Source organism: Sorghum bicolor, chromosome 2 (assembly GCF_000003195.3).
Source record: "Sorghum bicolor cultivar BTx623 chromosome 2, Sorghum_bicolor_NCBIv3, whole genome shotgun sequence".
Classification (NCBI taxonomy): domain Eukaryota; kingdom Viridiplantae; phylum Streptophyta; class Magnoliopsida; order Poales; family Poaceae; genus Sorghum; species Sorghum bicolor.
This window is the reverse complement of record NC_012871.2, coordinates 50520138-50534898: the sequence shown is the minus strand read 5'-3', so window position 1 is coordinate 50534898 and position 14761 is coordinate 50520138. Positions and strand designations below refer to the sequence as shown.

The 14761-nt window shown below is 41.2% G+C and overlaps 1 protein-coding gene across 1 annotated transcript; it reads right to left on the bottom strand.

Moving 5' to 3' along the window:
• Positions 11923-14219, bottom strand: LOC8064675 (bZIP transcription factor 44). The gene is made up of 2 exons (XM_002459964.2): positions 13169-14219; positions 11923-12754 (listed from the first exon to the last, which is right to left on the bottom strand). The coding sequence occupies exons 1-2, from the start codon at positions 13346-13348 to the stop codon at positions 12455-12457; spliced, it is 480 nt and encodes a 159-aa protein (XP_002460009.1). The 5' UTR covers positions 13349-14219; the 3' UTR covers positions 11923-12454.

The window sequence follows — 14761 nt, the reverse complement described above, 5'->3', positions numbered from 1 at the left end:
TAAAAGTTGTGGATAATTTCTTTATCTTTCCAACGGTGTATAGAATGTATCCTTTTGAATTCTGGAACTCGAGATATGACAGATTTTTTGAACTGCTGATGTTGGATGTTACCCAGAAAATTCCAGATTCCGTTAACTCTTGTAATTGTCATGTGGGACGTTACTAAGATATGTTTTTGTACCTTGGAATGCAGATGGCAGCAAGAGGTAGAGGCCGTGGTAGGGGTGCTAATGCCCCAATCTCAGTGGAGGAACTTATGCATACACAGAATGAGATGATGCATGCATTCCTACAACATCTTCAGCACCAGCCTGCAGCTCCACCACCACCTGTCTATGTGAGGGATAAACGCGGCGAGTTTATGAAAGGACGACCTCCAGTGTTCACTCATTCTGCTGACCCTATGGAAGCATATGATTGGTTGCGTGCTGTGGAAAGACAGTTAAACATAGCTCAGTGTAATGATCTAGAGAAGGTGTTATACGCTTCTGGACAGCTGCAGGGAGCAGCTCAGACTTGGTGGGAATCATACCAAGCTGCTCGTCCTAATAATGCTCCCGCCGTCACTTGGCAAGAATTCTGCAGAGATTTTAAGGCACGTCACATCAATGAAGGGATGATAGAGATAAAGCAAGAGGAATTTATATCTCTTAGAATGGGTTCTATGACTGTTGCAGAGTATCATGATGCCTTTGAGCAGCTGGCTCGCTGTGCTCCGAATGAGGTCAAGGAAGATGTTGATAAGCAGCGTCTATTTATGAAAGGCCTTTACTATGATCTCAGATTGCAGTTGGCTGGAAACACTTACCCTACTTTCCAAGCTCTGGTGAACCGTGCCATTGTGCTGGATGATATGCGCAAGAGTCAGGTCGGAAGAGGAGAATGCAAAGACAAAGTTCAGGTAGTAATAACCGCCTGTGCTTTGGCTCTCAACAAGGTTTCCATCAGAGTTATCAGGGACCAGTTAGTCAGTGGAACCATGATCAGTATCCACAGCAATACCAGAATCAACAGCAGAGTGGGAATCAACGCTTTCATTTTCAGTAGCGTAACTCTTATCAGCAGCAAGATGGTCGACAGACATCTCAATCAAGGAATCCTAATGTCACCCCTAGGAAGAACAGTGCTCCCAACACTCCTGACAGGTGTTTCCGCTGTGGAAAAGAGGGACATATGTCTTATGATTGTCCAGAGAACTTCAACCCACAGAACTCCCAAGGGCAAAATAGCAACCAGGAGAACAGCCGAACACCCAACACTGGAAGAGTGAATCATGTGTCTGCAGGGACAGGTATGGGGGAACCCAAAGTTATGATTGGTATATTTGAGGTCCATTCCACTCCCGCTACCGTTCTTTTTTATTCTGGAGCTTCACATACATTCATTTTACGAGCTTTCATTAGGACACATAATATACCTGCTCGTGTCATGAAAAGCGCTATAACTGTAAATTCACCAGAAGGAACTATACCAGCTACACATTGTTGCTTTCCAATTAATTTGACTCTAAGGGGGGTAGACTTTAAAGTGAGCCCCATAGTGCTGAGGACAGCTGGAGTTGATCTTACTTTGGGTACTGATTGGATGATGCAACAGGATGCAAAGGTTAAGTGTGAAGGGAAGGTAATGGAACTAACATCACCAATCGGGGACCGACTCAAGGTTGAGGTGCAGGAGCAAAGGATAGCCATAGTGAACCAGTTGGATGATGATGCTAATCCTCAGGATCGTGTTGTGAATGAGTACCCAGATGTATTCCCAGAAGAGTTGTCGGGTATGCCACCTGACCGTGACATCGAGTTTATAATTGAATTACTTCCTGGTACTGCACCTATAGCTAAAAGACCATATAGAATGGGGGTTAATGAACTAGAAGAACTTAAGAAACAAATAAAGGAATTACAAGATAAAGGGTTCATTCGTCCTAGTTCATCACCATGGGGTGCACCAGTTATCTTTGTTGATAAGAAGGATGGTAGTCAGAGGATGTGTGTTGATTATCGGTCACTTAATGAGGTCACTATCAAGAATAAATATCCCTTGCCTAGGATTGACGACTTATTTGATCAGCTAAGAGGTGCTTGTGTGTTCTCTAAGATTGATTTGCGTTCTGGTTATCATCAATTGAAGATTCGGAAATCAGATATACCAAAGACAGCTTTCACAACAAGGTATGGGTTGTATGAGTATACAGTTATGTCTTTTGGTTTGACCAATGCACCAGCTTACTTTATGTACATGATGAATAAAGTATTTATGGAGTATCTTGATAAGTTTGTGGTGGTATTTATTGATGACATTCTAGTATTCTCTAAAACCAAGGAAGAACATGCTGAACATCTGAGATTGGTCTTACAGAAACTTAGAGAACATAAACTGTATGCTAAGCGTAGTAAATGTGAGTTTTGGTTGGAGGAAGTTTCTTTTCTTGGTCATGTTGTTTCCAATGGTGGTATTGCAGTGGATCCTAGTAAGACGAAAGATGTGCTGAATTGGAAACCACCTACAGATGTAAGTGAAATTCGCAGTTTTCTTGGTCTAGCTGGTTATTATCGTAGATTCATTAAAAGGATTCTCAAAACTTGCAAAGCCTATGACTGCTCTGTTGGATAAGAATGCTAAGTTTGTATGGTCTCATAAGTGTCAAGCTAGTTTTGAGGAGTTTATGAAGAGATTGACTACTGCACCTGTGTTGGTATTGCCAGATCTGAGTAAGAGTTTCTCTATCTATTGTGATGCTTCTCGTCTGGGTTTGGGTTGTGTTCTTATGCAAGAAGGTAGAGTTGTTGCTTATGCATCTAGACAGTTGAGGAAACATGAACTGAATTATCCTACTCATGATTTGAAGTTAGCAGCTGTGGTTCATGCACTCAAGATTTGGAGACACTATTTGATTGGGCATAAGAGTGACATATATACTGACCATAAGAGTTTGAAGTATATCTTCACCCAGACAGATCTGAATTTGAGGCAACAAAGATGGTTGGAACTGATAAAGGATTATGATTTGGATGTGCATTATCATCCTGGAAAGGCGAACGTCGTAGCTGATGCACTTAGCAGGAAGAAATATGCTAATGAGCTTCGGGCGACACCTGAATCTGAGAAGTTGTGTGCTGAATTTGCATATTTGAATCTAGGAATCGTAGTAAATGCAATGCAAATTCAGGTCACTCCTACTCTAGAGGAAGAGATATCGAAAGGACAGTTGGAAGATGAGAAACTAAAGGAGATAGCACAGAATGTGATACTAGGCAAAGCACCAGGATTCAGAATAGATGACAATGGTGTATTGTGGTTTGGAAAAAGGATATGTGTTCCTAAAGTGAAGGCTATTCGTGACATGATTCTGAGAGAGGCTCATGAGTCAGCATATTCCATTCACCCTGGTAGTACAAAGATGTATCTAGATCTGAAACAGAAGTACTAGTGGTATGGTTTGAAGAGAGATGTAGCTGAGTATGTTGCTTTGTGTGATACTTGTCAGCGAGTGAAAGCTGAACATCAGAGGCCAGCTGGACTGTTGCAACCAATGAAGATTTCTGAATGGAAGTGGGAAGAAGTAGGCATGGATTTCATAGTGGGTTTACCTCGTACACAGAGAGGATATGATTCAATATGGATAATAGTGGATCGATTGACTAAAGTTGCTCACTTCTTGCCAGTCAAAACCACTCATTCAGGAGCTCGACTAGCAGAGTTGTATATGGAGCGGATAGTTTGTTTGCATGGAGTGCCTGAGAATATTGTATCTGATAGAGGCACTCAGTTTACCTCTACTTTCTGGAAAGTAGTGCATGATTCCTTGGGGACAAAGTTGAATTTTAGTACAACATATCATCCACAACAGATGGACAGACTGAGCGGATCAATCAGATACTAGAACATATGTTGAGAGCTTGTGCATTGCAGTATGGAACCAGTTGGGATAAGAGTTTGCCATATGCAGAGTTCTCCTACAACAACAGTTATCAGCAAAGTCTTAAAATGGCACCGTTTGAAGCATTGTATGGTCGTAGGTGTAGAACACCTTTGTTTTGGAATCAAACTGGGGAGACTCAGGTGTTTGGTACGGATGTGCTTAGACATGCAGAACAACAAGTGCGAACCATCCGGGATAATCTAAGAGTTGCTCAGTCTCGTCAGAAAAGTTATGCAGATACACGTAGGAGAGAACTAGCTTTCGAGAAAGGTGATTATGTCTATCTGAAAGTGTCACCTATGCGGAGTGTGAAGAGGTTTAATATGAAAGGCAAGCTAGCTCCAAGGTATGTTGGTCCGTTTAAAGTTTTGCAAAGGTGTGGAGAAGTAGCTTATCAGTTGGAATTGCCTGAAAGTCTATCTGATGTGCATGATGTGTTCCATGTGTCACAACTTAAGAAATGCTTGTGCGTATCTGAGGAGCAAATACCATTGGAAGAGCTTTCGGTTAAAAGTGATCTCACTTACGAAGAATATCCGGTCAAGATTTTGGAGACAGCTGAGAGAGTCACCAGAAGTCAGGTCATCAAAATGTGCAAAGTACAATGGAATCGGTATTCAGAAGCAGAGGCAACTTGGGAAAGAGAGGATGATCTGAGAAAATCATATTCATATTTGTTTGAGTAAGTTTCGCTCAATCTTGAGGACGAGATTCTTTTAAGGGGGTAGAGTTTGTAACACCCAAAATTTGATTTCGAATTAATAGGAATTAATTTGATTTATTTAACCATTTTCGGGAGCATTTAATTTAGTAAACAAATAATTTTTTTTTGAAATCCAACATAGGGATAGAAACTTATTTGTGCATTCATGCTGGAGCATAATGATTTTTTGTGCTGATTTCATTTTATTTATGTTGCTCAAAAGCTCAAATTGGGAAAAGGTTTTGAAAAAAAAAGAAAAAAAAAGGAAGAAAGGGAGAGCCACCTGCCCTCGGCCTGATTACCAAAACGGCGGAGGCCCAAAACCTTGCCCCGCATCCCAGCTCGTTTCTCCCCCTCAGCCCACTCCCTCATCCTCCCCCTCGCGCGGCCCAACACAAGCCTGATGCGCGCCCTGATCTCCCCTCCCTTCTCCCTTCGGCTGACGAGCCGGCCCCGCACCGTGAGTCACTGCCTGGCGGGCCCCACTGCGCAGCGCCCCTTCTTCCTTCCCGGTTCGTAGCCGAGCAGGGCTCTGGGAGGATCAATCCCGCGATCCCTTGCCTATTTGCTTTCCTCGAAGCCCTATAAGACTCATCGCACCGCCTGCGCATTTTTTTCCCCACCCGAGCGTTCTTCTAAGCCCTAGCCGCGGCTACCACGGTGTTTTGGATCTCGCCGAGAGGGAGCAAAACGCCCCGCGTCGCGAGCTCCTCCCCTTGCTCCTCGGCCCAGCAAAACATCCCCAGCGAGACCCCGGTGAGCTCCGCTACCCCGTGGTGTTTTCCTTTCACGATTTGGTGCACGGAATCGCGAAATCCGTCGACGCCGGCGAGCTCCCCGCGGCCGTCAATGGCGCCGCCGCGCCGGAGGCTTTCGTGGCGGCCGGCCCGCCGCCCCTGACCCCCTTGGAGTGCTGTGAGCCGTCGATTTTCAGATCGACGCACAGGAAAAGAAGATACCCCTTCGGGGTGAATCTTCCTAAAGAGACCCTGGAACTTTTAGGTATAAACCCGCAGTCCAAAAACGGGTTTCGCAGAGTACGCTTTCTCGTTTCAAAAACGTATTCCCCTCGGTTTAACTAGAGTACGCTTTAGGTTATTTACAAGTTTGCCACTAAAATGGTTTTGGTCATAAAATGCTCATTTTAACTCCGTTTTGGTCCATTCAAATTTCGTTAGATTCATATTTAAGAGCTCTACTTGTTAGTAACTTTATTTTCCCAGTTTGAAACCTTTTAATTTCGTGATCCTATTTAATTAATTATTTCTCTATAGGAAATCTTAGAAAATTCATAACTTCACCGTTTTAATTCCGATTTCCGTGAACTTTACGTTTGTGTGATCGTAGCGCTGCGTAGAATATTTTGATAAACTTTTATATTTGTTTTACCACTGTTTGGTGTAATGTTCTAATTATATCTTGTTTGCTTTGTGTATGATTGTCTCCATTGGATTGCGTGTTGTTGGTTGATGATCGAATGTAGACGGTGAGCCGTACGTTGGTGATCAAGACCAAGCCTTTGAAGACCAGCAGGCTCAGGAGAGCTTTGATCAAGGCAAGTATAACTTGGGATCATCCTTGTTACCTATACATAATTAATACAATATTTATCATATGCATGTGTCCACCTTGATGACCTTAGCAAAATCATAGATGATTGTTATCCTGAATTCCTTGATTACCTATTTGGATATGCATTTGGGTAGTTCTTGCTAGTGCTTGATTAATAATCCATGATCTTGTAACATGAATATTTGGATATACAATAAACAATAAAATAAGCTTTCTAGCAACTGGAACATAAAGGGTGGAAAAAACTCTAGCTTTTGCTGGATTGATCTTGACCCTCCATAGGGACTTATCCCTTGGCAAAAGCTGGGACAACTCCTACAACCATGAGGGCTATATGGCTCTGGTTTTAGCTCAGTATGAGGACCTTTTTCTAGCTTGTTAGCGGTTACCTTAAATGGCGTAAGAATGGCTAGACACGTTGGGTATAGTGTGGCCTCTGTCCATGTGTATAGGCTGCGAGTTATGTGCCATGGAAGGGGGGCTCTATATCTGCCTGCCGAGTGAATCTAATGGCCCTAACTTGTTAGACGAAACCTTTGAAAGGCTTCATAGTGATCCCTGCCGACCTCCCTAGGAAGGGGGTTAAGAGACTTGCAACCTTAGGCGAAAGGGTAAATCACGACTCATGGGTAAAGATGTACAACCTCTACAGAGTGTTAAATCTGGTATACTAGCCGTGCCCACGGTTACGGGCGGCCCGGAAAACTGACGGAATAGATGGACACTGATGAACATGACTAATGATGATAAATGATGGTTTATTATGTTGTTTATATGTGTTATTCTTAATTCTTGTATACATTGATCATGTGGTTATTGGATTAATTATGCTGCCTTGATATTTACTATCCAATGATCAAACATGCTATCCACTATTAAAAGCTAAATGCAGTTAAACCAGTGTCAGCCATTTGAGCCTCATGAACCCCTGGTTATACTTGTTGAGTACGATGTGTGCTCACTCTTGCAATTTCCCAACACCTCAGGATATGATAATGAAGATGGTTGGAATGAGGACTACCGTTACGAGTATTAGGCTTGGAGTCAACCAGTCAGCAGTGTCCCTGTGTGGAGCTTCCGTCGAGAGTGTTGTTTAATATTATTATCATTTTTGTGTAAGTCTATGTGATTTATTATGTTTCGCTATGTAATAAACACTGCAATGGTACAATTGAGATTTGTCTACTTATGTGTGCGACTATTCCTGTGGCACATATGAGTCTTTTATGCATCCTATTTTGTTTTTAAAATATGGGTGTGACACGAGGGCACCTCGAGAACCTGCTCTCTTTATAGCCACATTATTAGAGATAGAGTCTGTGTCTCTATGAGCTGCAACAGAAATTCTAGTGTCCATCTCATCAACAATGGAGTCTATAGTGTTCACATATGTATCCTCACGCACTGAAGCGGAGAATAGGAGAATAGGGGCCAAAAAGCTCATATGCTCCCCTTTGGAATTCCTATGTTTTTTATGTGAAAATAAACTAATTCCTTTGAAAATCCTGTACTTATTCATGTAAAATTCATGTGTTCCATAGGGCCCCTAAAATGTATAAGCTTCCTTCTTGATGGGCTGCATTACTCCGTCCAAACAAACTGAATCAAGTTCTAGAGCTCTGATTGCAAGGACTCCATCAAAGGTGAGAGCATGGCACAACAGCAGTGGTGGCAGTTACTAATGCAATATAAAATTCTTAATAGTTCGTTTGCTTGGTATCACGTATTCACGTATATATCAAATGCATTTTCGAGAAATCATGAGTTGAGATTCCATTTCTGGACACCAGTCTTTGGCTTCCTCCTCATATCTTTGTCAGTGTTACACATTCATCAATTTTGTCAGTAATGGACTGCAGACGATGCTAATATGTTATTGACATACCATCAAGTCAAATAGGCACCTGACCTTTGGAATAAATTACTCCAAGATTCTCATTGACTTGACGTTATTTATACAAAGCATGAACCCAGTGATACGTTAATTAAGTAGATGTGCAAGAGCATGGGGGTGAATAAGCTGACACAGCCCACATTATGACAACTGCACATATAAACCACACAAACCCAAACCAAACCTAAGCCACTAAAAGATTTTTCTGGCCTTGCTTTTAGTTTGTTTCTGTTTGTAACTGAACCTGGTTATCCTTTTAATTTATTTAACAGTACGGGCTCCTTGCCCCTCCTGATCTTTCAAAAAAAAGATTATTAGAATCCAAAAGTAATGCTGCCTCACTATCAGTACTCGTAATCAACCATATTCACATGTCAAGATGAAGATGGGTGGTCATGATCTGAAGCCCAAGGTCCACTCCACATCATCCGTCCATGTGTCATGATCTGGCATGATTGATTGGTGTTTTTCTACCAAACAATCAGTAGGAAAATTCTCAAGATCTTTCTTTACTGTTCTATTTGTGTTATTGAGGACCAGTGCAATGGCTAAAAATTAAATTTGGTTTGATCTGTGATGTACTGTATATAACAACTGTATCTAGTTTGGCAAAGTAGGCAGAATCAAAAGGGGAGTTTCTGTTGAAGGTTGAAGTAGTACTATTTACCTCTTTATTTCTCTTTTGATGTGGCCTTGCCATAAATTCTGAACCTTTAGGCCTCGCTGACATGTAGGTGACCGATTTGGCAAGAAGTAGAAGATACCAGATTTTTCTTAGTAGATAAGTAAGCATTCACTATAGGCCACAAGCTAGAGTGGTCAGACACTCATCAGGCCATCACTCCATCAGCAGGCTTGATGTCATTATGTAATGTAATTCATCCTGATCAGTTGGTGCCATTTCCATGTCTGAAACCGATTGTCCCATTTCGTGTACTCCTCCATTTGTGACAACACAGCCTTTGTGCTTTTGATCATTGATGTTCAATGTGCCAACTACACCAAGTGTGCCTCACTTCGACTAGACCATGTTTCTGAAATGTTACATGGTCTAATATATATAAAGAGAGGTTGTCAGTTTGCTCTGTACATACATACTAGAGCCAGCCGATCTGGTTTACAGATTTTTCAAAAATGAAAAGAAGTACGCCTAGGAAGTTTAATTCAGTTGATCTAGTTATGTTTAATTAGTTAGCATGGGAAATTACAAAAAGCTGATCTGCATACTAGTGCTTGTGTGGAGCACATAGCTTTTGGGGGAGCACACTAACAGTGCCTACCTCGTTTGTGAAATAAAGGTGGTGGATGGAGAAATGCCACAGGATCCCACTTTGCAAAAAGTTGATAAGTGCTCCCATTGTTCTACAGTTCCTACCAAGACACTGAGCTCTCCATCTTTTTTGGCCTGTCTTCCAGATCTTTTCTCCTTCTCATGGCCGGTATTGCATTGGCAGCCATGATAACTGCTATTTTCTGAGAGTTGGTGTCCGTTTTCTTTTGTCTGAAAGTTGTTAAGGATCTCCTCTCCTTTAGTTTTGCAGATCTGTGGAAGGGTGGCCAGACACTCTGGTCAATGAATCCAAATGAACTATGCATTCAGAAAAAAAATATATTATCCTTCAATGAGGTGCCATTTTCATTTTATATATAAATGGTCAAACTTGAAAGCTTTGGAAAAAAAAATGTGTAGAGCTTCAAAATGACGCTGCAGAAAGGTGTAGGTTGTATTTGTACCCGACTTCGTTTTTTTCTTGTTCCTCAAATAATTATCGTTTTCTTTTTTTTAACAAATAGTACCCTATCATAACTTTTAGACGTCCTATAGAACCAAAGATATACTTTGCAACTATATGTCTATTTCATTTTGATTCAGCAAAACAATGAAATTATTGACATGGACTCGCTTTTGTGGATTAAAAAAATTCTTAATCTGCATTTTTTGCACGTGCCATGAATTTTTTTATTTTTATAAGGTGTAAAGAAGATGAAATTCATGCAACGCTACATAAGCACCTCAAACTCATGGTAAAATTCAGCCAAGCCTTTTATTTTAAGACACACAATACATGCACAAACACTCATACACACATAAATATATACACATGTCTTAAAAGGCGTAATTTTTCTGCCAGCCAACGGTCAAATCAGTAAACAATATTTTTAGTCATGGCTTTTTAGACTGAAAAATATTGTACACTGATTTATTACAAGAGAAAAACACTGTTGGCTGACAGAAAAAGTATGGCTTATAAGACAAGCAAACAGACTAGCCAGAAAGATTTTCAGATTGATAAAGTTACCAAATATGCCTCACTATTAATGTACATATCATATATCACTAAAATATATAATAGAACCACTGATTACTAAATAAAATAAATGTGGGAGTGCGACCATCCTGCCAAGTTGAGAACGTGGGCAAGCCAAGCCTAAGACATGGTCAAATTTGACCCCATCTTTTCACTTCACTTTTGGTGCCCCAGTATAATAGACAAAAGATGAAAGTTTATAGGAAATGGAAGAGAGAGAGAGAGAGAGAGAGAGTTGATGAATAATATTTCCCTTTCTTTCTTCACAAACAAGCCGATGAGAATCACTGGTCATTCCTTGTTTGATAAGGAATAATTTGATTCAGGCAATACGCATGCTCTATGTATTACAATTTAACATTTAAGAGTTTTGTTTGGATCACAACTTGCATGGTTGAAGACCTAGGACTAAAAAGGTCAAGCTAAAAACAAATCTACTGCCATCATACTAAACATATACTTATTCATAATGATAGAAATATAAGGTTCTTAGTTGCAGAATTAAAACCTATGACTAAGAGCACACAAGCATAAAAAAGAAACCTACTTTCAAATAAGGTTCTTCCACCCAAACAAAGATCAAAGTACAAGCTAGAACAAGAATATAGGTTATACAAGAATTGAAAAGATGGGCAAGCGATAACCAGATTTCCCTATGGTATCAAGTAATTGAAAAGATGGGTGATCCGTTGGGACAGTTCCAATCATCCGATGCACAATCTGGTGCATATTTTTTAGCATGTTTAAGTCTGATCTCATCCAATTGAACTCTTTTTGTGGTTGTAGACTTAAAACCAATCCAATGGGGTCACTCTTGACCTAACTTGGTGAAAGTATAGCATGTGTGTGCATCCAAATGCTCTCAGCTTGAACTCCCATCAAGTTACTAGCCTCGACACCCCTTAATAGTGCAACCAAAAATAAAAACAAACACCTAAACACTATGTCAACTATCTCCAAACACCAACTTTGCACATGAACCCTATAGTGTTCTTAATCTTTGTGAATATCCATGTGTCCATACTTAAAATCAAGAGAACATCCATGTGACCTCAATGTGACTGATTCTGTGATGTCCATATATATGCTTAAACTTGTATGGACAAATTGAATACAAAACTTGACATGTTTGTGAAATTTACAACTGAGTGAGTGCTGGCATGACATGTCTAAGGGGTATAAGCCTATAAGGGACGTGTCTGAGTCTTACCATTGGCACAACAGGTGGCATGACATGGCACGTATAACTAGTCTTTTATATCGTGTCCATGCCTAGGTGTGCTTTGCGTAGGCATGTTCGTGGCAGTGTAATGTCGTGCAGACCATTTGGGCATCTATATGGAGCACTGACCTAGTGCTCTTTTCTCAGGCTATTTTGATCTTTATATATTCAAAAAACAAAGTTTTTAAATCTCTTTTGAAATCTTAACTTGTAGCAGAGACTCAGAGAGAATCTCCTTCTAGATACTCAATATCACACAATACGAACGTAGACAGGCACTCAAAGTCTCAAGAGTCATCAAATCCAAATCTTAGTAAACATTATCACCACCCATCAAACATAATAAGATGGGAAATAGAGTCAAGAGTCCACCTCTAGGGTTTATAGAGAGGCACAGCGGGTATCAATTGCCATCAAATCGACATCTTAATAAACATTATCATCATCATTACGCATATTATTTCTGCTATATATCAAGAGCCACCAAATCACCTGCCTCTCCTTTTCACTATCTGGCCCAATATTATTTCCCCTATATATATATATACTCCTCAACTACCAGAGAACAACAGCCTTCACGTCACACAAAGCCAAGACAAACTTTGTCATTTGTCCATCCTTTAGGCTCTACCAACAACAGCAAGAAAACCAAAACATCGCCGTCGCCTCCAAAATAAACAATCAAGGGAGAAGCATCAAGCACACATCAATAGTGACACAAAGGCCCTACATGATTGAACAGAAACTTGATGCCTGCTGCCTGCCTCCTTTCCCCCTGGCCCTACCACTATGTCATATGCCACAGCCACCTTCCATCTTCTAGAGCTAGAGCTAGAAGCATTGGTACAGGTCTATGGGCTGCTGCTGGTTCCATGCGTTGGCGCCAAGAATATCAGAGGCGCTGCTCCATGTTGTGAAGCTGTTCACCATGGCTGGATCTGCAGGAGCAGTGCTGGGGCTGGTGCTTGAGTTGATGTACCAGAGGATCTCTGTCAGGGCGCCCAGCCTGCTGTCCAGCTCCATCTTCTGGGTCTGAAGGACAGAGTTTTGTGCTTGCACTGCCACAAGGTTTTGGCTGGTTATGCTCAGTGCCATGCTGAGCTGCTTGTTCTGGTCCTTCAGCTGATTTACCTGTTTTTGGCCACAATATTATACCACTTAGAGATATGAATTCAATCCTAGCTTGTTTCTGCTATGTTTAGGTAATTTTGTGAAAAATAAATAATCAAAGATAATAGTAGTAGGTGATGATGGTAGACTTATATATATTTTTAGCTTTGATCAGTAAATTAGCTAGGAAGCAATTGATGATTAGTATATAGTCTTTGTGAAAAGGCGGAACACAATTATTGAGCTTGTTTGGGTAGATATTTCAAGTGGGCCTTTGTTGTCACCTGTTTTACTTTTTCACCTGCATACGAGTGCAAGTCTAAATGAATAAAAAGTAAAGGATTGCAAAGATTGAACAAACTAATTTGGATCTATGCTTGAATCATGAATTATAATAGAGTTATGGTAGGACATAAATAACATACATATATATACCTGTGAGGTGAGGTCGTCAAGGTGTTGTTGCTTCCTTAGCCTAGACCTCCGAGCCGATTCCCGGTTCGACTCCTTCCTTCGCTTCCTCCTCCTCTCCATCTGGGCCTGAAGATCCAGATCATCCTCCGACCTGGAACTCTGGGTCCCCTGGCTTGACCCAGACGAAGTCCCACTTGACATAGTCACCTCTCGCAAACTGAGGTGTAATCTTTTTCACTCTCTCTTATTTGTCAGGTGTAGGTACCTCTTTGTTACTACCTTAATTTTTATATATGGTAAATATAGACAACGCCTAGTTAACTTGAAAAGGTGAGATTAACTACTGGCAGCTCACTGAGAAGACATAAAACCAGTAGAGGAAAACAACAGAGAAGGACTGGACAAGGCGGGTTATGGCGGAACCGACCATGAATTGGGAAAGGAGGTGCTCGGACAGGACGAGCAACAACATCTAAAACAGATGCTGCGGCCTCTCTTCTAGCTTATCATCAAGGACAAGGAGGAGAGTACTCTTGTTTATTTACCCTGCAAATTAGTATTTGTTGTATATATCTATGATGTATGTGAAGAAACTTTTGGCAGGGCTTGGCCTTGGAGAAGTGACAGTGAGAGAAGAAAATTTTGGCAGAACCTCCCCTTGGAAGACTGACGGTTAGTGCACAAAATTTTGGCAGAATCTCCCCCTGGAAAATTGATGGTCACAGGTGGAAATTTTGGCAGAACCTCCCCTTGGGAAACTTATGTTCACAGGAGCAAATTTTGGCAGAACCTCCCCCTGGAAATGGATGTTCAGAAGCCAAAATTTTGGCAGAACCTCCCCCCTGGGAACTCCAAGTTTCAGAGACAGAAGGCTGGGTCTCCAAATTTCGCTAGTAGCAGGTCAACAGACTGAAGGCGTGTCAGTAACAAATTGTGGTGTTACTGAAGAGACTAGAGAGAGGGGGAGAGAGATGAGGGCCAGAAGGGCAGAATGTGGTTGAGGAAGGTAACCTAGCAAGGGAGCTCGGGAAGAGGGGAAAAGGGAATTGAAGCATGGAGGAGGGGAGCATTTATAGCCGAAAACTGGGTGGTTTTAGAGTGAGAAAAAAAATCGCCAAATTGAATAATTTTTGGTGGAGGAGGAGAAAAGCAGATGGAAAAGCAAAGTGTGTGTGTAGAGAGAGAAGGAAGGAGAGGGAGAGGTGTTTAGAATCTTCTGCCCTTGTGCTGGCAAGTGGAAACAATAAAATTGTGGGCTGATATTCTGCTTTGATTGATTGCTTGTGACATCTGTGGATGGTTTCAGAATAGCCCTGCCCTGCCCATGGTAGTGTACTTGTCCTCTGAGGTGAGCAGGGCGATCTAAAAATAAATAAATAAATAATTGCACGAGGGGTCATCTTGACTCTTCAGCAGCAGGAGTATGGAATACTACCTCCTATAGTCGTATAGTCCTAACTAAAAGATGGTAGATTGCATCATCATCAAGTGTGAACAATGAGAAAACAAGCCTGCTCCATTTCATATTACTATTCCGAGAAAGAAGCGTGTGTTAGCAGGACTCATTAGTGGGATATATAGGATCACTAATTACAATTAGTGAGATGCACCTGA